This window comes from Daphnia pulex, chromosome 8 (assembly GCF_021134715.1).
Source record: "Daphnia pulex isolate KAP4 chromosome 8, ASM2113471v1".
Taxonomy (NCBI): domain Eukaryota; kingdom Metazoa; phylum Arthropoda; class Branchiopoda; order Diplostraca; family Daphniidae; genus Daphnia; species Daphnia pulex.
In genome coordinates this window covers 8,464,833-8,490,392 of record NC_060024.1, presented here as the reverse complement: position 1 = coordinate 8,490,392, position 25,560 = coordinate 8,464,833, and the positions used below count along the sequence as shown (strand labels likewise).

General features: G+C 37.6%; 5 protein-coding genes across 18 annotated transcripts; 3 read left to right on the top strand and 2 right to left on the bottom strand.

The window, feature by feature from the left end:
- Positions 1-51: 51 nt before the first annotated feature.
- Positions 52-2,746, top strand: LOC124200367 (trimethyllysine dioxygenase, mitochondrial-like). 4 transcript variants are annotated; one of them, XM_046596579.1, is made up of 8 exons: positions 52-378; positions 449-553; positions 733-870; positions 1,214-1,313; positions 1,425-1,540; positions 1,626-2,034; positions 2,122-2,346; positions 2,415-2,746. In XM_046596579.1, exons 3-8 carry the CDS (start codon positions 735-737, stop codon positions 2,683-2,685), a joined length of 1,257 nt encoding a protein of 418 aa, XP_046452535.1. In that variant the 5' UTR covers positions 52-378; positions 449-553; positions 733-734; the 3' UTR covers positions 2,686-2,746. The 4 variants fall into 4 exon arrangements, with proteins under 4 accessions (XP_046452535.1, XP_046452534.1, XP_046452536.1 ...); XM_046596578.1 differs by having other exon boundaries at positions 613-870; XM_046596580.1 differs by lacking the exon at positions 449-553.
- Positions 2,747-3,267: 521 nt separating this feature from the next.
- LOC124199463 (cytoplasmic protein NCK1-like) lies at positions 3,268-6,911 on the top strand. The gene is made up of 7 exons (XM_046595283.1): positions 3,268-3,483; positions 3,570-3,995; positions 4,066-4,309; positions 4,374-4,518; positions 4,598-4,918; positions 4,983-5,077; positions 5,141-6,911. Exons 1-7 carry the CDS (start codon positions 3,462-3,464, stop codon positions 5,310-5,312), a joined length of 1,425 nt encoding a protein of 474 aa, XP_046451239.1. The 5' UTR covers positions 3,268-3,461; the 3' UTR covers positions 5,313-6,911.
- Positions 6,912-13,058: 6,147 nt separating this feature from the next.
- Positions 13,059-16,123, bottom strand: LOC124199290 (mitochondrial intermediate peptidase-like). The gene is made up of 10 exons (XM_046595070.1): positions 15,771-16,123; positions 15,433-15,695; positions 15,093-15,359; positions 14,823-15,011; positions 14,624-14,765; positions 14,219-14,554; positions 14,021-14,148; positions 13,867-13,960; positions 13,559-13,798; positions 13,059-13,487 (listed from the first exon to the last, which is right to left on the bottom strand). The coding sequence occupies exons 1-10, from the start codon at positions 15,969-15,971 to the stop codon at positions 13,188-13,190; spliced, it is 2,160 nt and encodes a 719-aa protein (XP_046451026.1). The 5' UTR covers positions 15,972-16,123; the 3' UTR covers positions 13,059-13,187.
- A 387-nt stretch (positions 16,124-16,510) lies between these two features.
- Positions 16,511-18,063, top strand: LOC124199292 (gametocyte-specific factor 1 homolog). The gene is made up of 7 exons (XM_046595083.1): positions 16,511-16,959; positions 17,029-17,164; positions 17,232-17,388; positions 17,453-17,527; positions 17,596-17,690; positions 17,757-17,843; positions 17,910-18,063. The coding sequence occupies exons 1-7, from the start codon at positions 16,876-16,878 to the stop codon at positions 17,945-17,947; spliced, it is 672 nt and encodes a 223-aa protein (XP_046451039.1). The 5' UTR covers positions 16,511-16,875; the 3' UTR covers positions 17,948-18,063.
- Positions 18,064-18,702: 639 nt separating this feature from the next.
- LOC124199291 (alpha-protein kinase 1-like) lies at positions 18,703-25,560 on the bottom strand. Of its 11 annotated transcripts, none has more exons than XM_046595076.1 (4): positions 25,366-25,520; positions 24,913-24,970; positions 24,417-24,815; positions 18,703-19,081 (listed from the first exon to the last, which is right to left on the bottom strand). In XM_046595076.1, exons 3-4 carry the CDS (start codon positions 24,803-24,805, stop codon positions 18,721-18,723), a joined length of 750 nt encoding a protein of 249 aa, XP_046451032.1. In that variant the 5' UTR covers positions 24,806-24,815; positions 24,913-24,970; positions 25,366-25,520; the 3' UTR covers positions 18,703-18,720. The 11 variants fall into 11 exon arrangements, with proteins under 11 accessions (XP_046451032.1, XP_046451035.1, XP_046451034.1 ...); XM_046595079.1 differs by having other exon boundaries at positions 25,385-25,520; XM_046595078.1 differs by lacking the exon at positions 24,913-24,970 and having other exon boundaries at positions 25,429-25,560.

Here is a 25,560-nt window from a genome sequence, read left to right as displayed (position 1 = left end):
AACTGGGACACTACAACCGTATTAAGCACATATTAGTCTTATAATTTCATATTCGCTTAGAAACTCACAGCATGATGAACAGAGGAGAAACAGAAGATTTACAACGAACCCCTTTAAATATTTAACAAGCATAGATAAAGCCTGATCACGCCCTGTAGTTGATTTTGTTGTTTAAACAAAAAAAATGTTTTTAAAAACTCTTGACAGTCTGACTATAGAGTGCCGACTGTGCAGTACGGATTCATTTGTAGAAGCGGCAAGTTTGCAACACATACAGAACAGGAATAGTAATTAGTAAATACCGCCATCTCATTTTCGTCTGCATATCCTGAACGTGAAAAAATTTGAAAGTGGATTAAAGTAAAAACCTTGTCAAAGGTATTTTCCCAAACTAAGTTTGTAGTTCTAGATAACCTTCTACAGCTATTAATCTACGTGTCCATTCAAGGGTATTAAGAAGTTATTGTATCACTTTTCATGCCTATCTGTGGGTAAAATACCTTCTGTGCGTCACATATTGTTGCGTTCTTTGCCCCCCTTCCAAGTTCCAAAGGTGAATTGCTTCTGATAATTTGTTTGGTTCTTTGACCAAATGTTTAATATCTTTATTAGGTCATTGAATAAAACTGCCATATAATCCAGATGTAGATACAGTGGCAGTGAACTTACAGTTTTAGTTGTAAGTGAACACCCAAGTAGAAACAAGCTATAACATTATTATTTGATGCTTAGAAATGAGTATCTTAAAATTCAAAACCATCCTGCCCAAATTGCCTTCTGGATTTTTAAAGAATACTTTACTGCCTACTAAAAGAGTCCCCTTGAAAATATTGTGCAAATATTCTTCTGGAAGTAACCTTCAGATTCAAGGTAGGTCTAGTATAGAACTATAGATTTAACAGTTCTTTTGTGAGATCCGGTCTTTATCTCACGACATAGCGGGACATTTTTATTGTAAGTTACACCCCAGAATGATCTTATACCTAAATCAGTAATTTTCGGTAATCGTCATCGCTATATGTTCATTTTCAATAGTGTAAAAAAATTTCTTTCAGTTATAAAATATTATTTGCTTTCTAAACTCATATTAAATACAGAATGATTAATAGAGTCAATTATTATTCGATGGAAATTTGTTTAGAGACTTTTTCGGATTTGTCTCATTTTTTAAATTATGGTTAACATAATAATCAACCAAGTTTTCAATTACTAGAAAACGAACATTATGACCGGCCAAAATTGCTGAATGTACATTTACCCAACACTAGCGCACCATTGAAGCTGCACCCCATCTGGCTTCGAGACCACTGTAGGTAAGTCATTATATAAAAATATCACATCCGGAGCATTTTTTCTATTTGAGCGGTCGGCAGCGCGCCAAAGGTGATGTGGAGCTTGTTCGATATATTTTCTCCTGTATGCAGGTGTCCAGAATGCTATAACGACGTTACCTGTCAAAGAAACAACGATATCCTGAAATTGAGTGATCAAATTGCGATATCAACTTATTCACAGAGCGACGGTTTATTGCACATTTGCTGTAAGTCCTCCCATTTAAGATAACTGCATAACAAGAAATTCAATAATTACAAATTTCTACTCTCCTATTTTGCTTTGTTTCATAGGGTCTGACGGGCATAAGTCATCTTATTCAATCCCGTGGCTTGTTAGCAATACTTACGACGGGAAGTACAAAGCACTACAAGAAGAGACGGACCGATTGACTACATGGGATGGAACTACCGTGAATTTATTGGGTTTAGAGCCCATTTCGCATCAACGCCTGATGAGTGATGATAAAATATTACGTGAAATATATCGCCGGGTCTTTCAGTACGGCTTCGTCAAAATAGAGCAAGTACCACCAACGAAACTTGACACCAGCGCGGTTATCGAGCGTATCTGCCGTATGTCCCACACGGTCTTTGGAAAGTTTTGGGAAACCGGTACCAATTTCGACCATAAGGATACGGGTTACCTGAACGGCTATTTAGAAGCCCATACAGACAACACTTATTTTACTGAAGCGCAAGGGTATGGATTTCCCTCTTTTCTTGTTGATTTAATTCTTATTTTTGAACTGAATTTATCCTTTTCTATCCTATCCGTTCATTGTTTTAGGCTTTTGGTTTTTCATTGTACTCATTTCAATGGGACGGGTTGCGAATCTTTCTTGGTAGACGGATTTCACGTGGCTAAGCAGTTAAAACAGCTTGATCCTTCTGCCTACGATTATTTGTCCAAAGTAAATATGGAAGCCGAGTATATTGAACCAGGTGAGCATTTCTCTTCTTGGGGTCCCATCTTCCGTCATCATCCAGTGAGCCATAAGTTGGAACAGATTCGGTAAGATACTTTTGTCTGAATAAAAAGGCGTTTCTATTTTAATTACAGTAAATTTATTCTTTATTCAGGTTCAACATGCTAGATCGGTCGCCTCTTTCTGGTATCCCACAAGAGGAAGTCGGTACCCATTATCGTTATCTAAAAACCATGGCGACGCTCGTAAAGAAAAAAGAAAACGAATATCGGTTTCGTCTCTCACCAGGAACCGTGATGATAATTGATAACTGGAGGCTCTTGCATGGGCGTGAAAGTTATCAGGGTGAAAGAGTATTGAGAGGTTGTTATTATTCCCGATCGGACTTTATGAGCAAAGCGCGACATTATGGAATAATATCTTGATTAAACTGCGCCACGATTAATTCGTCAATGCACAATAAAACAATACCATTTTCAAGACAAATTATTTGTTATTTTAAACCCGCATTTGGAAACGCATAGAAATTTTCGAATTTAATGTAAACTGAATATGATTACCGGAAAATAAATAATCATCAATTTAAAAAAAATTATAAAAGACTCGTCAGCTCCGCAAAAATAAAATGTGAATAAAACAATTTAATGTGTAGTAAAAAAAATTCATAAATGATATTACTGGCGTGGTCCAGTGGTTATGGTACCCGATCATCATGAGGTGGAAAGATTGGGATGGTTTCACCTGCGGCTCGTGGATACTAGTCAAACTAGCTAAATGAAGTACAGCATAAATAGAAATAAGTCTCTTAGTTCCCTCTTGGCTGAGCAACTATTTGAAAATGCAACAGTGCAATAATCGTAATCTGTTACGATATTGCATGCGCGGAAATCATTCCAATGACCAAAATTGATGGATCAATCCTCTATAAATTCTAAACTTTTTTTACAATGTAAATTTCACATTTTATTTCTCGTCAGCTCCGCTCTAGCCTTTAAAGTAAATGGCAACTCAGCAGGCATCGTATTCAACATGGCAGCTAACTAAAAACTGGCCCTGCCCACGAAAAGTTTTTCGAGGATTAAAATCGATAAAGACGAGTCATTGAATTGAATTTGCATCGTTCAGCTTGAGTATTGCTCAAAATCAAAGCATTTTTGGGCAGTGATTGCTCATTGGTGTCCGCTAAGGGTCGCACAACATAATGTCTAGCAGTCTAAAAATGGGTATGTTGGTTTATTATTATAGGGTGACTCATTATGCAGTTGTCATTAGTTGATGTTTATATGTTGGTTTATTGCATTCGTTTCAGGCAAAGCCATTGAAGACTGTTATGTCATTGCAAAGTATGATTATGTTGCCCAAGGATCACAGGAGTTGAGTTTAAGGAAGAATGACAAACTTCTATTGCTGGATGACTCAAAACATTGGTGGAAAGTTCAAAATTCTCAACACCAATGGGGATATGTCCCTAGCAATTATGTGAAGAAGGAGAAACCATCTATATTTGACTCAATCAAGAAGAGAGTGAAAAAAGGGAATAGCATCAACAAATCCTCCAACAGTCCCGGTGGCTCTCCCGTGAGAGAAGTTGATTCTCCAGTAGTAATCAAGCGCCCTTCTCCTGATACATCACATTATCCAGCTCATGATCTCAATGCAGGGCCTCACCAAGGCTGGGCGCTTGTTCGTTACAATTATGTTGCTCAGCAAACTGATGAATTGTCTCTTGTGAAAGGTAACTTGTTGCAAATTGACGTCAACACCCCCAGTATGTTTACTAACACTTCAATCAATGCATTTATTAGGAACAAAGGTGCTCGTGCTTGAAAAAAGCAGTGATGGTTGGTGGAAAGGTCAATACCAAAACCAAATTGGATGGTTTCCATCAAATTATACCCTCCCAGATTCATTACAACAGCAGCAGCAGCCTGTAGCAAACATGACAGCAAGCGTCGCACCGCCGGCTGCATCAGCTATGGTTATGTCTGCGGGAGAACACATGTACTCAGCAGCCGAGAATGTTTTGGATGTCGTAGTTGCTCTTTACAGGTAAGCCGAATTTTAGTCATTAATTTGGATTAAAATTTATTTTGGTATTTGATATATTTTACAGCTTTGCTGCACAAAATAACGAAGAACTAAGCTTCGTTAAAGGCGAGAGACTTGAAATTCTTGATCGTCCACCTGCAGATCCGGATTGGTATCGAGCCCGGAACACCAATGGTTCAATTGGTTTGATTCCAAAGAACTACGTTCAGGTATTATTTCGTCGTGACTAATTAATTATTGGTAACGTTATGCTCGTTACAATAAAACTTGTTCTTCTTGTTTCTTTAGGAGATTAGCGACTTTTTGACCGAACCTTTCCGTCAACGAGCACCTGGTGGTAATGGTGCTCCAGGTGGGCCTCCTGTCAGCAATTTGCCCCCGATGCCGAACAACGGAAGTAACGCAGTAGACGGCATGGGGCGAAGTTTGGATGCCTTGAGTTTGAATACACCTCCCGCCGTATCTGCTAGCCTGAGCCAGGATCCTAATTTCCCTCACTTGAAAGAAAAATCCTGGTTTTACGGAGCCATCACCCGAGCTGAATGCGATAATCTACTTAATCAGTATGGTCAAGATGGAGACTTTCTTGTGCGATCATCTGAAACCAACGTAATTTGTTTAAAAAAAAAACTATTTTAGAGTTTACGTTTACTAATTCATTTGTAAATAATAGGTTGGAGATTACTCCGTGTCTCTGAAAGCACCCGGTCGCAATAAGCATTTCCGAGTCCACGTCGAAGGAGCTTTGTATGTCATCGGTCAGCGGAGGTAAGATCGGATTATATTCATTTCATAGTCTTCCAATTACATTCTGATTAATATTCGAATTAGGTTCCATTCTATCGACCAGTTGGTAGACCACTACCAAAGATCCCCCATTTTCACGTCAGAAAAAGGAGAACGTCTCTTCCTTATCCGACCACTACCCAAGCCTGTCGGATATATCCCACCTTCTTTTGCACCACCCACTCCGGCGACAAGACCGATGCAACCGATGGCCTAATGGCGGTCTTAACACAAGTAGCTCTAACCAAATGTGTGGGTTTATTACGAACCCACTGTTCTCTCTTTGAAGGATAAAAAAAAAAAAAAAAAACACAGAAGAGACAACTCTCTCATCTCTTTCGATAGCTCCCCCACCCCAATAACTTTTTTCTCGCCGTTGACAACGATCCATTTAATTCATTTATGCAATTATTCGGCATTCATCAGATACGACCCAAGGGCACTTGGAGAGTGCGTTTTCAAGCTCACTTGATGAATTTAATCTCGTAGCTAGCCCGATATATTGGACAGACTTACTCCCAGTTAGTTTCCTTAAATTTTGATTGATAACACTAAAGGGGCACAGCAGCAACAACAACAACAAAAAGTAACGGTTTCCAAAATATGAGAAGAGATGGCGAGTGAAAAAGGAAACACAAAATATATAACTTCAGGAGGGCACCGGTGGTATCACGGGTCCATTCGTTTATTCAAATTTTTGGTTTTTGATTATTATCAATTTTTTCTTCAAATAATCATTCTATCGCCATCTTTTTGAGGGTTTCAGTTAAATTGAGGGATGTGTGGGTTTAAGAAGGGATTCGCTTGCTTTCATTCCCAGATTGGTCGCTCACTCGTCATCACCATAGACCTCAGTGGAACTGTGCGTTATTATTATTATTAATTTTTTTAAAACTCGTGTTGGTATCGAGGAATCTAGTCTCTCGCATCCCTTGAACACCCGACCACATAACCATGTAGAAGCTGAGTCCCACAGAATGAGAGAGGGAGGAAGAAGTAAAGAACATTGCGAAATAAGAAACATTTTTTAATCCCTTTTTTTCAAACATAACTGTCTTCGTCTTTATTCTTCTCTCTCCCCCCCCCAGAGTGTGTGTGTGCTCGTATAACCCATTTGTAGTATGATTTCAAAGCTCATTTCTGTTCTCTATTGTGCGCGCGTGTGTGTGTGTCTGTGCCTGTACAGCATTTTTTTGTCGTTCACCCATGTTTTATTTTCGACGTTGGCAATCGAAATCTTGCCTCCTTTTTTGTTCTGTTGCTGATTATTCTCCTCCCACCTTCTCTCAGCTAAGTTTGCCCATTTCCTACTTTCTTGATTTTCCCGTTGTCACTATGATTCTTCTGTCTCGTGCTTCTCTTTCTTTTCCTTTGACATCTGTGTCAGCGAAATTTGCTGCGTGCAGAAGTAATTTGCTCTCTCCGCTTTTGATTATCTCGACCCTCTCTTCCATCTCCCGCCTTCGATTATCAAACCTGCGCACTTTCCACCCCCCACACTTCGCGACTCATTTCCGTCTTATCGGACACGTCTAACATTTACGGATGCTTGCAGTTGGAGAATGCCACAGCCCCGCTTGTTCCAGGAATTCCGCTTTTCTTAAGAAAAGGAAAAATGAAATTTGAAAGAAAAAGGAAAAAAAAATAAATTACACATCCAGCGGATTCCTGATTTCAACGGGTCGAACGTATCAAGTTAAAACAAAAAAAGTGACCGTCTCTTATCTTCCTTAGTTCTTTTCTTCTCGCATCATTTCTTTCTATATTTCTATTCTCATATTTGTCGTGCTAGAATATATCGTTTGAGATGCTGTCAGATATTTTTCTTACTCGGTTTGTATACTGTGTATTGGGCATCAATAATATCAATCGCGCATACTTTTTAAAGTAGAGGGTTACATTTTTTCCTTTTCTATGGCAAACTTAGAGATTTAGAATTTTCATTTAAGTAGAAATCAAAATAATTTTTGAACCTAGATGAGGAACCTATCAGGGAACCTTCAAGATCCCTTGATTATTCTGGCTGAGCACAGGGCTAGGGCGTTTGGCTACCTCTACTAGTAGCTCACTAAAATATTGTTGTGAGAGAAAGAAAAACAAATATTTACTTTTTATAATATATTGTGTTAGGCATTGGTTGAGTTGGATAAAGCGTCGTTTCGTGTACGAAGCAGACCTGAGTTCGACTCCACATCTAAGAAAAATCACTTTCACCCATCGCCACCAGGATACATGCATCTGTTCTGCTTACGGAAAATCTCACGAGCGGATGAGACTTCATTGGTGAATTATTGAATTGTCATGTATTGATGATATATGTTCTGTTGCAGTGGGAAGGGCGTCATCCATGTTGCAAACTGTATGAAGCCCATCCTCAACGTGTCTCGGTGTTAAATACCGTCACACTAGCATATCTTTCAATGCAGACGTTCCCGATATCGATCCAATTATGTGAGTGTTAAAATAATTTTTAAATTAAAATAATTTTTTAAATTATTCCAACAAATTGTTTCTATTTATTCCAAGAAAAATTTAAAGTCAATTTTTAAACGACGTCAGCCAAATACATAAAAAATAAACGGTCTCGAGAATGAACCGATATCACAATAAATATTTTAGCGAAACAAATTTCCCGTTTCCGAAAGTCCAATTTGGAATAAGTTCCTCTCCCCCCCCCAGTAATAAACTTAAACCATGTTAAAATTCAAATTCTGTTCGTTTCAGTGATTAAATTTTCCCTACGTTCCCTATGTTCATCTACGTTATATTTATTCATTCCCTTCTGAATGAGGTTTTCCTTTATTTTCATGTAATTAGCCTGAATAAATGAGTCCGCCCTTGGTGCAACCTTCACCTTTTTTATTTGTTTTTTTTTTCGCCCGTCGGTTGTTGACAGGAACTATTACATAACCCCGTACAGAAAATAATCGTCAAGTCTTGTCAACTCTGAAATTATCTTTACTTCAATTCTGAAGTATCGCCGAGTACAATTACACTAGATCTCATACATTTTAGAATTTTGTAAAATGTATCGAATAGTTTAATCAAATTGCTTTGTGGACATTTGGGTGAATCAGTAAAAACGTGTCATGCTGTATGTTAAGTTGCGAATTCCCTACGGCGAACCCTTCGTTGAAGGCGTTTGAGAACCGGTTCGGGAGTTCTCTAGCATAGGATTGGCTATATCTTCCCTGCTATAGAACCGCAACGTAATTCTCCTATTAAATATGGAATACAAATATATCACAACAACGCATGTGTACATGAATCGATGGGTCCCATTCCTGTGTAGAATCTAGCTTAAAAAAAAAAAATCTTATTCCAATGTTTTTGTTATTTATTCCAGTCATAAATTTAATCGAATAGTTCTTTTTTTTGCGGGCCCATCAGCAAAATACACAAAAAAGTATACCGTCTCGCGAATGAACCGATATTATCACAATAAATATTTTAGCCGATTTTAGCGATACAAATTTCCTGTTTCCAAAAGATCCGATTTGAATTAATTCGCCCCCCCCCCAAATCCCTAAATAGATACTATGTATGTTCATTTTTAATTGATTTTAATTGATTTTAATGATCACGGCCTCAACCATTAATCACAGCAGAAGCGACCAAAGCAAAAACCACGATGGCAAATGTTGACAAATAATTCGCCAGTCTCCTGTAGTCATATCTAACGGCTCATTTTTTTATATGTGACTTACACGTTACACAGACAATTTACACACACATACTCAATGAAGAAAAACAGTTTTTCGTTAAATGAAATTTGTTTGTGTATGCCAGTATCCGTTTAGGGCGTTAGCTACTGTATACTTAATATTGTACTGCAGTAATTTGACCTTTTCCGGTTGTTTGGCATTTTGATTGGGCATCAATCATTTTTTTTTCCTTTTACATGAGACAATTGGAGATTTAGAATTTTCGTTTAACTAGAAATCAAAATAATTTTGATGAACCTGAAGCGAAAACCTTTATTGAGCCGGACTCTCGCACCATAGGTTCTTAGTAACAGTTGGTAAGGAAAATCGTTGGTAACAGTATTCATGATTTCATGTAAGCATCTTTTGAATTCGACAAAATATGACTAGGCTAACTCATTTAAAAAATTCCTATTTCTTGGTATTGTGGGAAATTAGGCTGAACGACGCCCAAAGGCGACAGGACTAACGCTTTCGGCTATGGGACGTCCAAGTCCAACTCGAACGAGTCGGACGGGTTTCGTCCATCCTATGGATAGAGGCAGGACTATATCTCTGCCTACTCTATATACTTACTTACACAATAAATTTTATGTTTTTCCAAATTATCGTTAATGGAATTACAAGACAGTATTAAACTCAATGCCCTTCTTCCAAATTTAATGGAATTCATTTGTCAATGACAAAATATTCTTATTACGATTCACGAAAAATTATACGAAATTGGCAGCCGTACGGATTTTTTATTCTCGAATATATTTCGATGACTATTAATTAAAAACTTCATTTCTTTTTTGAAATACATGGGTAATATAATAAAGTTTTAGATTAACTAAAGCTTAATGGCATCACATTTTATTATTTGGGATATAATGTAATTATATTGACCCAAACGGCTGTTGGAGTGGCGATTCGGAGATCGAGTGTGCATATAAGGAACACCATTTCCCATCTAGTCTAGTTCACAGTTTTATCTGAGATTTCTCGCGCAGTCAAAGTAAAAGCACCGAAATGTCGATTCCACCTTTAATGGCCCACTCGTCGAACATCCCGTTTCCGTGGGTACCTGCTCCTGAATCTGTTCCGCAACCAGAACTCCCGTCTACACTTCAGGATTCAAGGTGCAGCAACTGCCCGCTGATGTTGAAAAAGGCGAGCCAATTGGAAAGGAAGTTGACTTGTCTCGAAATAGCGCGGGATCAGATCTGCAAGCAGTTGAACCAAGAACAAACTAAGTGCGCCGAACTTCGTCAATCACCCAGCGTTCAATGGGCAAAGGACAATTTTGCCATCGAAAAGAATAGGCAACGGGAGAAGCAGCAAAAGGGGATTTCTGTTCGTCCATCAGCAGCATTTCCGAAGGAAAACCATCCGCTTACACCGGCCGAAGTGGAGCAACTGCGAATTTGGTTTCCAGATGGCATCATACCAAAAGAAGCAATTCCCTTGATGGCGAGAATGACTCAAGAAAACTCTACTTATGACGTGATTGAACCCGAACGCAATCCACTTGTAAAACCTGAAGTTAAAGAGGAATTGACAAATCCTTACAGAATCGCCCCTGCTGGGAAAGTGTCTGAGAGAAAATCACTCCCCTTAGTGCTGCAAGCACCAAACTTTCACTCCACTGAAGGAATTCATCTTGGTTGGTCCCAGACGTTGCAAATAGAGACCAACGCGGATTCCAAATCCAGGACAAACCCTTTCACGGATATCGCTCTAAATTTTCCTACTCCTGATAACGTGATGGAAGAGACGTTATTGGAGCCGGAATCAGACTACAACCCAAAAGTCATTTTGGAGTTAACGGAACATTTAGAAGAAGTAATAACCCTAAACCAGAATCAGGAGCAGCAAAAGCCACAGTCACCGAATGACGGTTGGTCAACTCAAAAATCCAAGTGGTTTCGCTCATCAGTTGAGCAGATGTTTTTTGACAAGGACCAGTGGGTGGATACGGATATGGATCTATGGGTGGATATGTCTGACACTGGATTGCTGGATTGAGAATAGCAGATCAAGAGGCAAGAACCTACTTTGCTGAAACGTAGCCCAGTCATTTTTGGATTCTATACGAAGCCGTGCAGTCGACTTTAACGGGGAAATTTTGATTATGTCTGGTGCCGAAGAGTGTGGTAGGCAAAGGAATCATAACTTTTTTTCGAAACTGAATAATACAATCAATTCAAATATCAAATAATTGTTGTCAAATTCATTCATACATTTGATTTAAAATACATACCATTTCACTTTAAGGTTTACAGTTTAAGAAAGAATCCGTAGTAATCCATGAATAATTGAATACTTTTCGCGAGACTTTTCGAAACGAGGCTTTTGAGATTTTATTAATTGGAATAATAGGGCCCATTTAATATCAAAGCTCAAGCTAATTTAGCTCGATAACTTATTCCTCCGTCCCGTATATACCGACAGAGAGTCAGAGACGAATGCGATTATGCACGCGTAGAAATCATTCAACTAACTCTCTCTCTACTGCTGGTCCACCACAGACTATGTTTTACAATGTTTAAAGAAAATTTAGCCGAAGGAAACTATAATTTTGTTTGTTTTCTTTCAAAGCGGTTCAGATTGGCTAGAACTACGCAGACAAAAATTCAATGCATGGCTTTTTTCTGTCTAACTTTCTCGAATAAGTAGTAAGTGATGAGAATAACACCAAAAAAGGTTTCCCACCAAGTCTTTGAGGTCGGCCCCACTATAGGAAAAGATGCCCCCGTATGATCAGCTCGACACATTTCGCCTCAGTCCCACCAGAAACAAATAAACAATTTGACCTTTCCTGATAACCCAACCCAATAATCTTTCAACTAGAATCGCTAATAATTTCCTCATTCTCGATTGCTCGAAATGTTCACATGTTTCTTTTCATTTTACCTTGGTGAGCTGCTGACAAAGAGGATTGACTCGATGCCGCCAAAGATTTGTTCCTCGTCTCTAGTACGTCAGCCTATAAGTCTGGCGTACCGGTATGTCGTTGGTATGATCAATATCAGAAACTTTCTTTTCATCTTCACTTTAAAATTTTCATGATCAAAATTTATTTTTGAAAAAAGCTAGATTCTACTCAGGAATGGGACCCATCGATTCATGTACACATGCGTTGTTGTGATATATTTGTATTTCCTATCTAACAGGAGAATTACGTTGAGGTTCTAAAGCAGGGAAGATAGCCAATCCTATGCTAGAGAACTCCCGGACCGGTTCTCAAACGCCTTCAACGAAGGGTTCGCCGTAGGGAATTCGCAACATAACATACCACTTGCATAGTCATAGGTCGATGTAAGTCTCACTCCATGATATTTGTTTGGACTAACGTCACACCCTCTGGTGGCGGAACTTATAAATTTGAATGCTTTTTTGGGGAGTCGAACTCGTGGCTAATGAGGTGCTCGCCGCAGACGCAGCAAGACACGCTTTTACCGACTCACCCAAACGTCCACGTAATAGTTCGATTAAACTATTCCGTGTATTTTACAAAATTCTAAAATTTATGACATATAGTTTTTTTAAACTTCATTGCTTCATTCTTTGTACAGAAGGGAATGAATAAATATCACGAACATATTCTAAATGGGAATATTTTTGAAACGAACAGATTTCAAATTTTAACAAGTATATGACGGTGGGGGGTATACCAAATAAGGTGACTTACTGACTTATTCCAAATTGCCTCTTTCGGAAACGGGAAATTTGTTTCGCTATAGTAATTATTGTGTACTTGTTTTTATGTACTTGCGGGTGTATCTGGATGAAGTCGTTTAAAAATCGACTTTTAATTTTTGCTTGGAATAAATATAGAGTATAAACAATTTGTTGGAATAATAATAAAAAATTATTTTAGCACTCACGTAATTGAATCGATATCGGGAACGCCTACATTGAAAGACATGCTAGTGTGACGGTTTGTCAAATTCATTCATACCGATTCATACATTTGATTTTTGGCATTATGGAAATATTGGAAATGTCTGCGTATCGTGAAATGAAAAGCAAGAAATAGACATGTTTTTCCCTTTCAGACACTATAGACGCTGTTCGTAGAGGACGGTGTTTGGGAAAAGGGCTCGTGCACTCCATTTTTCATTGACTTTTAGTTATTTTGGCATCTATAATATCAATCGCGCATACTTTTTTTAAAAAAGTAGAGGGTTAAATTTTTTCCTTTGACACATTTGGAGCTTAGAATTTTCACTTAATTAGAAATCAAAAACAATTTGTCAATTTTGATTAACAAATCCTTGAAGCGAAAAACGTTTATTGAGCCGGACTCTTAAAAACATTCGCACCATAGTCCTTTTAACAGTATTCATGAAAGCATATTTGAATTCGACAAAATATGACTAGGCTATAACTAATTTACAAAATTCCTATTTCTTGTTCAGATGCGACAGTAATGTTTCCTGCTTGGCATCAAGTTCGCGGATGAGAGAATGGGTCAGTGTGGACGAGTTTACTTCTTTCCCTAAAAATGACGTCACCATGTCGCGTGCCGGCTTGCTGCCACCGTGAGCAAGAAAGCCGTGACGGAAGCTTTCGCCTGCTTCACGACTAAAGGGATCCTCTTGAAAGTTTTGCTGCCAGATCCATGCAGCCACACCGCGCGACAGTAAGTAAGAATAGTATTTGGCTCCATAGCCAACGATATGACTAAACCGGTGTTGCCATGCCTGCGAACGAAGAAACATATTCACACACGTTTTGATTTCATTCAAGTCATATTCCATCCAGTCATGTTTACCGTATTCTGAACGAAAGGTAAGCCGTAATACTGCTGTTGAACCTCCGCCGTGACATCGGTGGTTGTGCTGTTACTTCCACTGGATGGATGGATGTGAAGCTTTTGATCAAGAGCAGAGTAAAACACCTGCTGTTGCATTTCGGCAGCAGCAAACGTGTGTTTGGCAGCGCATAATGATTCTAACCGACTCGCAGGCAATGCTTCGCCAGTTTTGTAGTGACGAGCAAACTTAGAGACCACCTGAAAAGAGACAAAACAGTTAAAGATATAACTGACTCATAAACAAATTAATCGAAGCTTTGATTTACTCTTGGATCGGACGCAAAAAACTCCATCAAAATAGAAGGCACTTCTGCAAGATCTGTCGCACAACGCGTTCCTGTTACGTGTTGATAACGGGTTCTAGAATTAAAAGGAAAAAATTAAAGGCATGTGAAGGGAACAACTTTAGCGATGTATTACCTGGCCAACATGGAATGCATGGCATGTCCCATTTCGTGGAATAGATTGTCGGCCATATTGGGTGTTAGCAAGCTTGGAGTTCCCCATGAGGGAGACGGCAACGTAAGCATCAATACAACAACAGGATTCTGTTAAACGACACACAAAGTTCGGTTTAATATGAAAGTTTAAAAAACAACGTTTGTAGTAGATGCATACTTGATATGTTCCGTCAGCAAGTTCTTTCCCACCAACAATTGTAAAGTGACAATCTTGGTGAGGCTTGCGTGGTCGATCATAAAAATCACAATAAATGTGTCCAATCAGGCCTTCGGATTCGTGAACTACGTCGATCTTGTAAATATCTTGGCACCAGGCCTCTCCTGGCTTAAGAGTGCTAAGTTGCAATCGAATACCATAGAGACTATTGAAAATCATGTCCAATCCTTCCATACAGGCTCCGAGAGAGAAAAAAGGTGAAAGATCGTCGCCGTGACCAGAAATCTGACGACGAGCCAATCCGGTGAAAAAAGGCGTATCCCAGACAGCCAATTCCTTGAAAAATGAATGAAAACTTAGAATAAAGGCATAACATTTCAGGAAAAAAAAAAAAAAATGATTTACTTTGTTATTGTAATTTGTTTTTTTCTTCAAGTCTCTCATGGTGTTGTAGTCCCTCGCAGCTCGAGGGTTAAGTTCTGTGGACAGCGAGTCAAGAAAGTTCATCACCATTTCAGGATTTTCTGCCAGGCTTCCTTTAAGTGCTCTATGCGAACTTCACTGTAAATTTTCACTTCATTTGAAATAGAAATACACAAAGCACCTGTGAGGATATGTGGGGAAACCACACAACTGCGCCAAGTGATGTCTAGCTCGGAGAAGTTTTTGTAGCGTATCTTCTTGCTCTTCCGATGGATAGAGATAGATTTTGTAGGCAGCTTCTCGAGCAATTTCATTTGCTGCGTCGGTGTAGAGTCCGTTTATAGTGATATTTTCCCCATCAAGCGCAAATCTATAATAAATCAATTCGGAATAACCTTTAAATAGTTTTCATGGAGGTAAGATATGAACACAAATTGGTATTATTACATACTGATGTCTAATATGTGATGGGAGAGCTTCCTTGTTTACTTGTCTTGGTTCATGGGCATTCATGCCGAATCTTTGTCCAAGTTGAAGAATATATTCATTCAAATTAACAACTTGTTGCCTTTGAGCTTCTTGCAAATGAATTCCACTTTGCTCAAAGTCAAATATAAACAACTGTGCAACATGCACATCCATAGGTGAAGTGGGCAAACAATCTCCTTTTTCAACTGCTCTCTTTAAAATTTCATAAAGATTTCTGTTTGTGTTTAGCCTTTTGAAGTAAAAGAACAAGGTTAAATCTTAAATGTGCAAATTTTTCAATTTGTTTAACAGATCATTATTACTGTTCAACCAGGTTAGAGATTGCAACACAGGCATTCTCTGCTGCACTTGCAAATTGTTGATTTGGTGAAGCGATTCTCAAGAATTCTGCAAGATCAGCAACCAGACATAAGGCATTTGATAAATCATCAAAGATCTCAACCATTCGTCTCTTCCTATCAGGATCACAACATTCTGCTACCAGTTCTTCAACCTGATTGAGTCTGTTTTCTTTCAAAAGATATACTCCGTCTGGGCTCCTTAATAGTGGAATATCAAATAATCCCTTCATAGTAATAAATTTGAATTAAACCCTTACAATAAAGAATAAACATAAGGTTATTTCTGACAATAGTTTTACCGAATTTTCTGTTGTTAATGAAAAATTTAAGTTGAGTTTTCGAGGTTTGGAGTTGAATGCTGCTGTAAGTGGTGAAGAACTGCTGTTAACATACGTTGCTTTTTGTGTTAAATGTGCAAGACCGGCTGCTGTACATCGATGGAGAAACTGGTTTGGTGTAAAACATTTTATAACTTGTTGGAAATAGGCAGAAGAAGACATTACTCTGAACACTCTTGTGAGTTCTTAGCAAATATGTAACTTGTGTAACAATTAATGAATAATTGATTTATTTTTCCTGTTCAAATTTCCTTCCTTCAAGGACACGATGAAAGATGGGTAAAAAATCGTCTGTTTTGTTGTAACATAGCTTACTTAATATTTCAGGCCTTTAGCTTTTCTAGTTCTCTCCACCAGGGGTATCTGGTGTCTCCACTTAACAAGTTTTTCTTTAGATGAATCGGCGAATCGCCGCCTTGAATGAACGTCCGCCCGTCAGCGCAACCTATTGATGAAAAATAGCAACTACCGGAGGAAAATATCGTTACGTGTTATTAGTCGTTCGTAAATCGTAATTTTGTATACAGTATTGCAAATGGGAAATCCTTTAATGTCAAAATTTAAAAAAATTAATTATTTTACTAATTACTACAAAATCCGTTGTCAGACGCCATAACCACTAGAGACGGAAAAACGGAACTACTGAGTTTAATTTAATGAACTGCCTATGCCTGTGCCCTGTTTAAAATTTTCCTAATGCAAGTCGATATATTTTAATTCTCGTACGTCCTCTCACATGCAGCTCACATGCGATTGATGTCTAAGCTGGTTTTATTTATTTATTTCTGAAGATTATCGTACATCGTACCCAACCTGCTCAACCAGGGACCTTGAAATTGCGCGACCTTGATCACCGACACCAAAATAAGTCCCCCACCCTCTGAGGAGAAGTTTGGTGCTTGCGTTTTCATCTTTTGTTTGTTTTTTTCGTCAATCGTCAACGTCGAGTCACGGTCGAGTGTTCGGGGTGAGAGGAAATCTTTCAGCTGTAGTGAATTATTGTGGTTTTGCGTTTTCAAAGAAGATTTTCTTTCGTTTGTCGAGTTCATTTTATTATTTATGAAGAATGAATCATGTTTCGTGTCCGTTTGATCCGGCCCACGTTGTGGAAAGCAGAAAACTACAAGCTCATTTAATCAAATGCAAACGAGTAAGTCTGTCAATGTTTGTCTTTTTAAAATATAATTTAATAATTGCTGGTTTTTTTAACTATAAACAGAATCTTCCAACCAATCATGACTATGTGCAGTGCAATTTCTGGCATTTGCACTATGTAAGGAAAAGTGAGTTGGATTCACATCATGCCAGTTGTCAACATAGGCTTGAAAAAGAAGCCTTCAAGGTTACATGGGAATGTAAGTTAACTTTTTGCCCAAATTTTTCTCTTTTTGATCATTTTTTATTTGATCATTGCTTTTTCAGCCGAGACGACCAAGTTTTTTGAGCCTAAACTATTGGTTAATGAACCGGCTGAAAATTGTGTGTCTAATGCAAGTGAGTTTTTGGATTCTTGGGATACTGACACAGGAGGACCTTGTTTCAAAGCTGACGAAATGATCGCCGGAGCGATCCATATGACGTAACTTATTGTGTTTTACTTTTATTTTGAATTACCTTAAAAGTGGTTAATTTTACCTCAATAGGGTTCCTCAAGGTCTATCAAAGTCAAAGCGCCAAGAATTTCGTGAAAAAGAACTTGAACGGCTTCGGCTGCGCGGGTAATATTTAGAATTTTTATTTTGTGAGCATTCTTCAATTATTGTTTACATTTAAAATTATATTCCAGAGAGAGGAAGAATGAAAACGTTGGTCATGGAAAGGGAAACGACATTACATTTGACAACGGACAATCGAAGCCTCTTCCAACGCCACGAAAACCAGGTTGACTTTAAGATAAAGTTTCAACTGGAATCATATCTGAGCTTTATATTTTAATTGCCCTTTTAGATGAGATTTCTATGCTAAGACTCGGACGCATTGCTGCCAAATTTCCAGCTCAGATAGGAGGAGGAGGAAGAGGCAGGGGTATCCTAGGTGAGATAACAAGCTTAAAGAAACAAAGATAAGTACAGGTTAATCCATTTAAGTTGTCCTCAACAGGACCAGCAGCTGTTACCGGTTGGGGCCATTTAGAGTGATCGAGACAAATTATTTGAATTGATAATCACAATTAAGAAATCCGCAATTTAATTTGTTTTCAAATGTTAAGCAACTCAGATTTCCTGTAAAAGTTAATAAAAAGGAAATTAATGTATGTACAGTATATTTTGTTTTCTAATCGGCGAAGGGGAAAACAAAATGGGTCTGATTTTTCCGTTGTTTTTGTGTCATTTCGATTTCTAATCAATCTCATTTGGTTTGGAATGGTACATTGTCATTGTGTTACAGCACATATCTTCATTATGTTATCCATTGGGCCATTCTCTTCTTAAAACAAGTTGGTCACAATGGCCAAATATAACAAATAATAATAACTGGGTCAACCGAGATGCTGCAGTCAAATTGATGTAGTAACCAGTTGTAATGGCAAGTTAAGAAGGGTCTAAACGCGCTTTTCTTCTCACATTTGTTCCATTTGTGTTAACCAATTTGTGCGCTTGGGTTTCAGAGGGTTTTACGCACAATCGAACACTATATCGCTTATAGAAATGACAGGTCTTTTAAAAAAATTTAAAGCCCATCTGTCGTCTCTTACATATAATTTAACCTCGTTTAACATTTTTGTTACTTGCCCTGACATGACCCTTCACTATATCTAAGGTAAATGATTACTTTTTATTCTTCGGTAAGAATTTTTTTTTGTTTACGCAGGAAAAACTAAAATTATGTTAGTACCTCGATAGTAGACAAGAACACGACGTTAAATAATAAAAAAAAGTCCTTATCACATAAGTACATTCCGGAAATCAGTTTATTCTTCTTGAATAGACAAGCCTGATAATTGTAAAGTCAATGGAGTACGACTTTGGCGGGTTGGGAGAACCATTGCAGAACCTTTCTGAACATTGAAATAAACTTTTCTATCATGCGGAATAATCCATCCGGAATTGCAGTATTTGTTGCACTTGTGGCGAGCAAAGAAAGTAGATATTCCTGCAGCGCCGAGATCAGTTGGTCCATACTCTTGGGCAGTTGACATGATAACAGGATCAGTGATGATAAATCCATCCTTGTACACGCCACCTTGGAGGTCACAGAACAGCAGACGGCGATTACTTGAATGATACGAATAGTGACTAAGAGCTTGCATCACATCGATCCAAGGAGACGATTTTCGAGGAGTCCATCCAGTGTTAGAATGGGTGTCCCTAAACTATGGACTTGGACAGTCCATTTTGGACTACTAAACTATGGACTTCGATCGAAAACTATGGACTTCACCAGATGGCGCTGCCTGTCAAAGTCCATATTTTAGAACCTGAACGCTCCACCAATGACCATACTAAACTATGGACTTTTCCTGAAAAGTATGGACTTTATCCAAATTCAACATAAAACATAAACTACGAATCGTTCTATCATTTTTTTGTTTTATATATTTAACGTCCGTTCAATAAACTGCAAGAAGCCACGAGCTTTCTAGAGCTGGCGGGACACTTACTTTTTTAAAGCCAAAATTTGTTTGGTATCAAATGCCAAAACACTGCTTGGTAGAATTCCGTCGGCGGTAGGATATATTTTTGTAAAATATTCTATTATTTTGTTAATTTCTTCTAAAGTATTATTTTTTATTAATTCGCTGTCTTGCTTTATCCGATCTATAAAACGGTTTAAATACAAGATGTTTTTCCGAGTTAATTAAAGGCAAAATCTCTTATATATTTTTAAGCTTCTATTTGCGAATTTAACTAATATTCCTTCCTCCTATATCCACATTACTCTCACTAAGTTTACCCGGTTCTAAAGATAAAATTGAAAATTCGGGTTGTCCAAGTAAAGCACCAACTGCAAGAGAAGCATGAGCTACATATCTTTTTTGCTTAATTAATAAGTTTAAGCTTTCTATCAGATGATGAGCTATGCTTTTTATATCTTCGATTCATACTTAAGATCTCATTTTTTTTAAATTGACTTTTGCTTTTATATAAAACAACGTATAGGGCAAGAGCAGTCTTTAGAGACATAAGCGGTTCTGCAGCACATTTAAAATTAATTCCCTCTTTTGAGAAATGTGTTCATACTGTGTACCTAAAAGATCAATAGCTCCATTATTAACAAAACCACTACCATATCTTAAAAAAATAAAGGGATAAAAATAATGGGTATAATGGGTAATGCGAAAGCCAAAAAGAAAGCGGAAGTTGCGGACTATATGCCATCGCATTTGCGACAGCCTTGGCATTTTCATTTAATCCATCTGAATTGAGGTTTGATGGGTCACAAATGCGCTCCCATCTAATGAAATGCATTTCCGACGGCGCAATCATTCCTTTTCCAACCAAAGGACTCCGAACGCGTTCAAATTGGAGACCAAAGAAACAAATTTCCATTCCCCTCTTCTGTGTGTGTCGGATGCCCGACTTTGGATTTCATAAACTCCTTCCTAAAAAATTTCACGTTATGGTACACTGCAACATTTGCAAATAAAATTTCCATCCGGAATGCGAGAACATACCCGAATCTGCCATCAAGTGCAAAAAAGTGCTCTGGTATTGCTCATCTTGCATTTAAACGTTAAATGACTTTGTTTTATTTCTTTTCTCAAATGTCAATTCAAGAATAATAAAACCTTTTTTGAAATGTTCAAAATGTACCTTGTAAATCGTGTATCAATACTCGCAATACACCATTCAGAATGAATTTGTGGTTTGCTTAAATTTAATTAAAAGATATATTCATTGAACCGTTTAAAACTTAAGCGAAAATATTCGGATCTAAGCCAAGTTTATACATTTAAAGTCCATACTTTAGACGCCAAGTCCAGTGTTTCGGATATAACGCCATCTGATGGAGTCCATAGTTTCTGCAGGTTAAAGTCCATATTTTAGGTCCCTAAGTCCATAGTTTCGGACAGGCAGCGCCATCTGGTGAAGTCCATAGTTTTCGATCGAAGTCCATAGTTTAGTAGTCCAAAATGGACTGTCCAAGTCCATAGTTTAGGGACACCCTGTTAGAATTGAATTTTTCAAAGTTGGAAATCATTGGCTCAATCAGATTTTTTTCACCTTCTCTTCCCGAACCAGGCATGAAGGTCCAAATGGTTGGTTTGTTGAGCCAAATGCTCTTGTTGATGACTTTATCTTTGTTGAAGCTATTGACAACTTCAAGTGCCTTTGCAACAACATTAAGTTCTACTCGGAAATAGGATTCTTCAAAGACACTGCCAGATTTAAAGATTTTGCAGACACATTCTTCACCGGCTCTTTCTCCTACAGTATATCTTCCTTTATACACATTTTTGAATGCACCTGTTGCAAAAACAGAATTCATACTGATGGTTGCTTCAGTTGCATTGTTTTCTCTTGCAAAATTTGCCATCTTAATGGTCCTGTATTCAAAATCACACACACAAAAAAAGGAAGCATGAAAACTCAAGAGTTGTACAGTAGAGAATTTTTAAACAGTTAAAAGCACAATTAAAGCACTACAAGCTTCAAAATATAATGCTTGTCAAGTTCATTATGTAACAAAATAATTATCTAGTATCTAATAAATCAACTCAGACTTTATGCTTGGTCTGTGACTGTGCTTGTTTCAACAAATAAACTTGTATAAACATTGTAAAAATTCTAACATGTTATTGGGCGGTAATATTAGAGCTACAGGCTATACAGCATTGCGCATTTCTATAACAATGCGATATTAGTTTGATGTCTATTTCAAGACAAAGACAAGAAATTAAAATGTAAAATCAAACGAACAAAAAAATCTATTTCTACTTCGGCACTCCCAACACAATTATGACGTTTGTACAGATTAATTAAGAATCTTCAACTTAGAAAAAAAAAACTCTTCAGAATTAGGCTCATTAGTGTCGTTATTACATTCGTTATTGAATTTAAGATTTCAACATCCTTAATTCTTACACTACCGTACGATCTATGATATATTTTATAGTTTATTTTAAAACATATAGAATAAGAATTTTCTGATGTAACTTACAAACAATTGGTGTGAAGATGTTGAAGATGTTGAACACAGTACCTACTGCTAGCCAAACGTTTGACTGAATGATGCTACTCTGAAGCACAGACGCCAACGAATGGTGCAATATTCGAAACATCGACGTCTTGTTATCCGAGATTCTTTGGTCTTGTTCAGACTTGTTGGCCTCTTGCTTGAGGCGTTTAAAGCCTGGCGAAATTTCTTCCATTACAACCAAAAACATGCAAACAAAACAAAGATAAGAAAACAAACTACACACATCATTCGCATAATCGCATATGGACGTTAGTTTTCGATAGAGATACCGGTGTAATAATTCTGTTCCCATCCCCGCACACAATTTAGTATAATTACTTAAGAATTAGAGAAATATGGTTGGACAAAATATATATATAGGCTACAGAGACAAGAGAGTTCATTGTTCGCATTTTTCAACCCAGGATCAAATAATATCCGCAGAAAGGACATCGATATACATTCTTCCGGTGCTACTCGTAGGACTCTGATTTCGAACACCAGTAACTTAATCTTGTCTGGTTGGAGTGTAAACTCATATGAAAGAATTCAAAGGGACCGTGATGACGCAATGATGCACGCGCTTTATCTCCATTTTGATTGGCGGCGAATAAGGCGGCGCAGATTAAACGAAACTTCCCGTCTTCCAGGCTGATAACATCAACAGGTAACTGGCCTAGTACTTGATTTAACAGATAGGCTAATACGGCCTATACCATGTATACTTTTATCCAGAATAATCGTTGATGAATGAACGCAAAAGTAATATTTACTTATTTTTTTACACACTGTTGAATATATATTTGTCACGCGTTGATTATAAGTGTCTATATTTTAATTTTATAAACTGGTAATCTGGTAAGAGACAGTTGGGGAAAAGATTAGACTAAAAAATATTATTAATTAAGTGCATTATATATTCTAGTCCTCTAAAAATGCCTATTTACCTGTCTTACGCGCATAGCTAATATTGATTCATTTTCATTCTGTTAGTTTTCATTGCACTAGGACAGTGTAGAGTGGTGTAGCGTCTGCTTATAACGCAATCTTACAAATGTGAAATACATAATTTAAACTCAGATTAGGACAGCTCAAACGTTTTAACAGTGAAATGATATCTAAGTTAATATCACATATACATACTTCATTATATGTAGGCAGCCAAATACTATCTACACACATTCATTGTCGTTTAACTTAGAATTTGAGGCTTTTTCTGATTTTCGAATAGATCACTTTTTAAGCGATTGCTTTGCTGGAAATACATTAGACTATTTAATCAGTTAAACATGTTCAAAATCCGAGCTTTTTTCTGCGCCTTTTTCAGTTGTTTATTACATCAGCTGACCAACGGTTATGGTGACAGTGTATATGAATTCACTTTATCCTCCACGAAATAGCATTACTTCAGCACCCACTTTTGTTCGCTGGATACACAATAATCGGCAATATATAGAAGTGAAGGTAAACAGCCAACCCTGTAGACATTTCCCGCTGCCACGCGTGGTTTCACTTTCACCCGGAAACCACATAATGCCATCGACTTTCACGCTAGAAGGGAATCGTAATAATAAAAAATAAAGTTGTTGCTTGGAAAATTTTATACACGTAATTAGTAAAAAAAATCACGTCCAGTTAACACTGTCATAAAGAGGCAGGAAAAGTTATAAAACCACAGTCGTTATAATTGTCAATATACCAATTACAATGGCAAGATAACAAAAAGAGCGTTGAACATTATTCTTCCACAACTATTGAATTTGTGCGCCTGGATGCCATCTACAGGAGAGTTATACGCAATCGAACGCTCGAATAAAATCAATTCATAAAATGGCGGGATTTTAAAAAATTTAGAAGCTTATGTGTCGGTTTCGTCTCATGAAAACTCGTTATTTTTTTTTTTTTTTACGTCGCCCGCTATGGACCTTCTTAGCTATTTAATTAAATAAATGAATATTCAATGTCTTTGTTATTCGGTCAAGTCCACCCCCCGCCCCCCAAAAAAAAAAAAAAACTTTACCGCAGAAATCTACAATTTTGTTGGGACTGGGATAGAAGGCATGACAACAACGATCAATAAATAAAAAAAAAAATTCTTAATCACATAGGAACATTCCTGAATCAGTTTATTCTTCTTGGATTTACAAGCCTGGTTTTTTATAAGTCAATGGAGTACGACTTTGGCGGGTTGGGAGAACCATTGTAGTACCTTTCTGAACATGGAAATACTGTCTTCTATCGTGCGGAATAATCCATCCGGAATTGCAGTATTCGTTGCACTTGTGGCGAGCAAAGAAAGAAGATATTCCTGCAGGACCGAGATCAGTTGGTCCATACTCCTGGGCAGTTGACATGATAACGGGATCAGTGATGATAAATCCATCCTTGTACACGCCACCTTGGAGGTCGCAGAACAGCAAACTACGATTGCTTGAATGATACGAATAGTGACTAAGAGCTTGCATCACATCGATCCAAGGAGACGATTTTCGAGGAGTCCATCCAGTGTTCGAATTGAATTTTTCAAAGTTGAAAATCAATGGCTCCATCAAATTTTTTTCACCTTCTCTTTCTGAACCAGGCATGAAGGTCCAAATGGTTGGTTTATTGAGCCAAATGCTCTTGTTGATGACTTTATCCTTGTTGAAGCTGTTGACAACTTCAAGTGCCTTTGCAACTACATCAAGTTCTACTCGGAAGTAGGATTCTTCAAAGACACTGCCAGATTTAAAGATTTTGCAAACACATTCTTGACCGGCTCTTCTTCCTTTAGTATATCTTCCCTTGTATACATATTTGAATGCACCTGTTGCAAAAACATAATCCAGGTTGATTTCTGCTTCCGATGCATTATTTTCTCTAGCAAAATTTGCCATCTTAATGGTCCTATGTGGAATGCCTATGTTCTAATCACACATACAAAAAAGAAAGTGTTAAAAATTGTTTGCTCACAGTTGTACAGTAGAGAATTTAGAAAAATTACAAGTGTGATGCAGCCTTCAAAATATAAAGCTTGTCAAGTTTCTGGTTTAATAAGAGCACTGTATACAAGCAACTATTTAATAAATCAATTCTAATATGCTTGGTAAGTGCTTTTACTTTAACAAATCTACTAGAAACACATTGCAAAAAATGTAACATGTTAGGCCTACATACTACAGCTTCAGCATAGCGCATTTCCGAAGTAACAGCTGAGATTAGTTTTCAATTTGAAGACTTAGTACAAAGAAAATAAATCTAACGAACGAAACAGCTATTTCTAATTCCTACGCAATTACGACGTTTCATTTGATAAAACACTTTTTTGATTAGCTCATTAAATTCGTTATTGAACTCAAATTTGCATACGGTACACTTAATTCCTTGCAATCTGTGATAAATTTAATTATCTACATAACAATAAGAAAATGGAATAAGAATTTCGGATGTAACTTACGACTATTGGCGACTATTACCGACTATTGGTGCAACGTTGATGAAGAAGAAAAATTCTCAGTACCTACTGCTAGCGAGACGTATAACTGAATGATCTACTCCGACCAGATTGAGGCAGTCAATGAGGCCCCAATCCGCCCCGCAAAAAAAAATCCGAATATTTTCGGAGCGGACACACACACCGCACCACCATTAT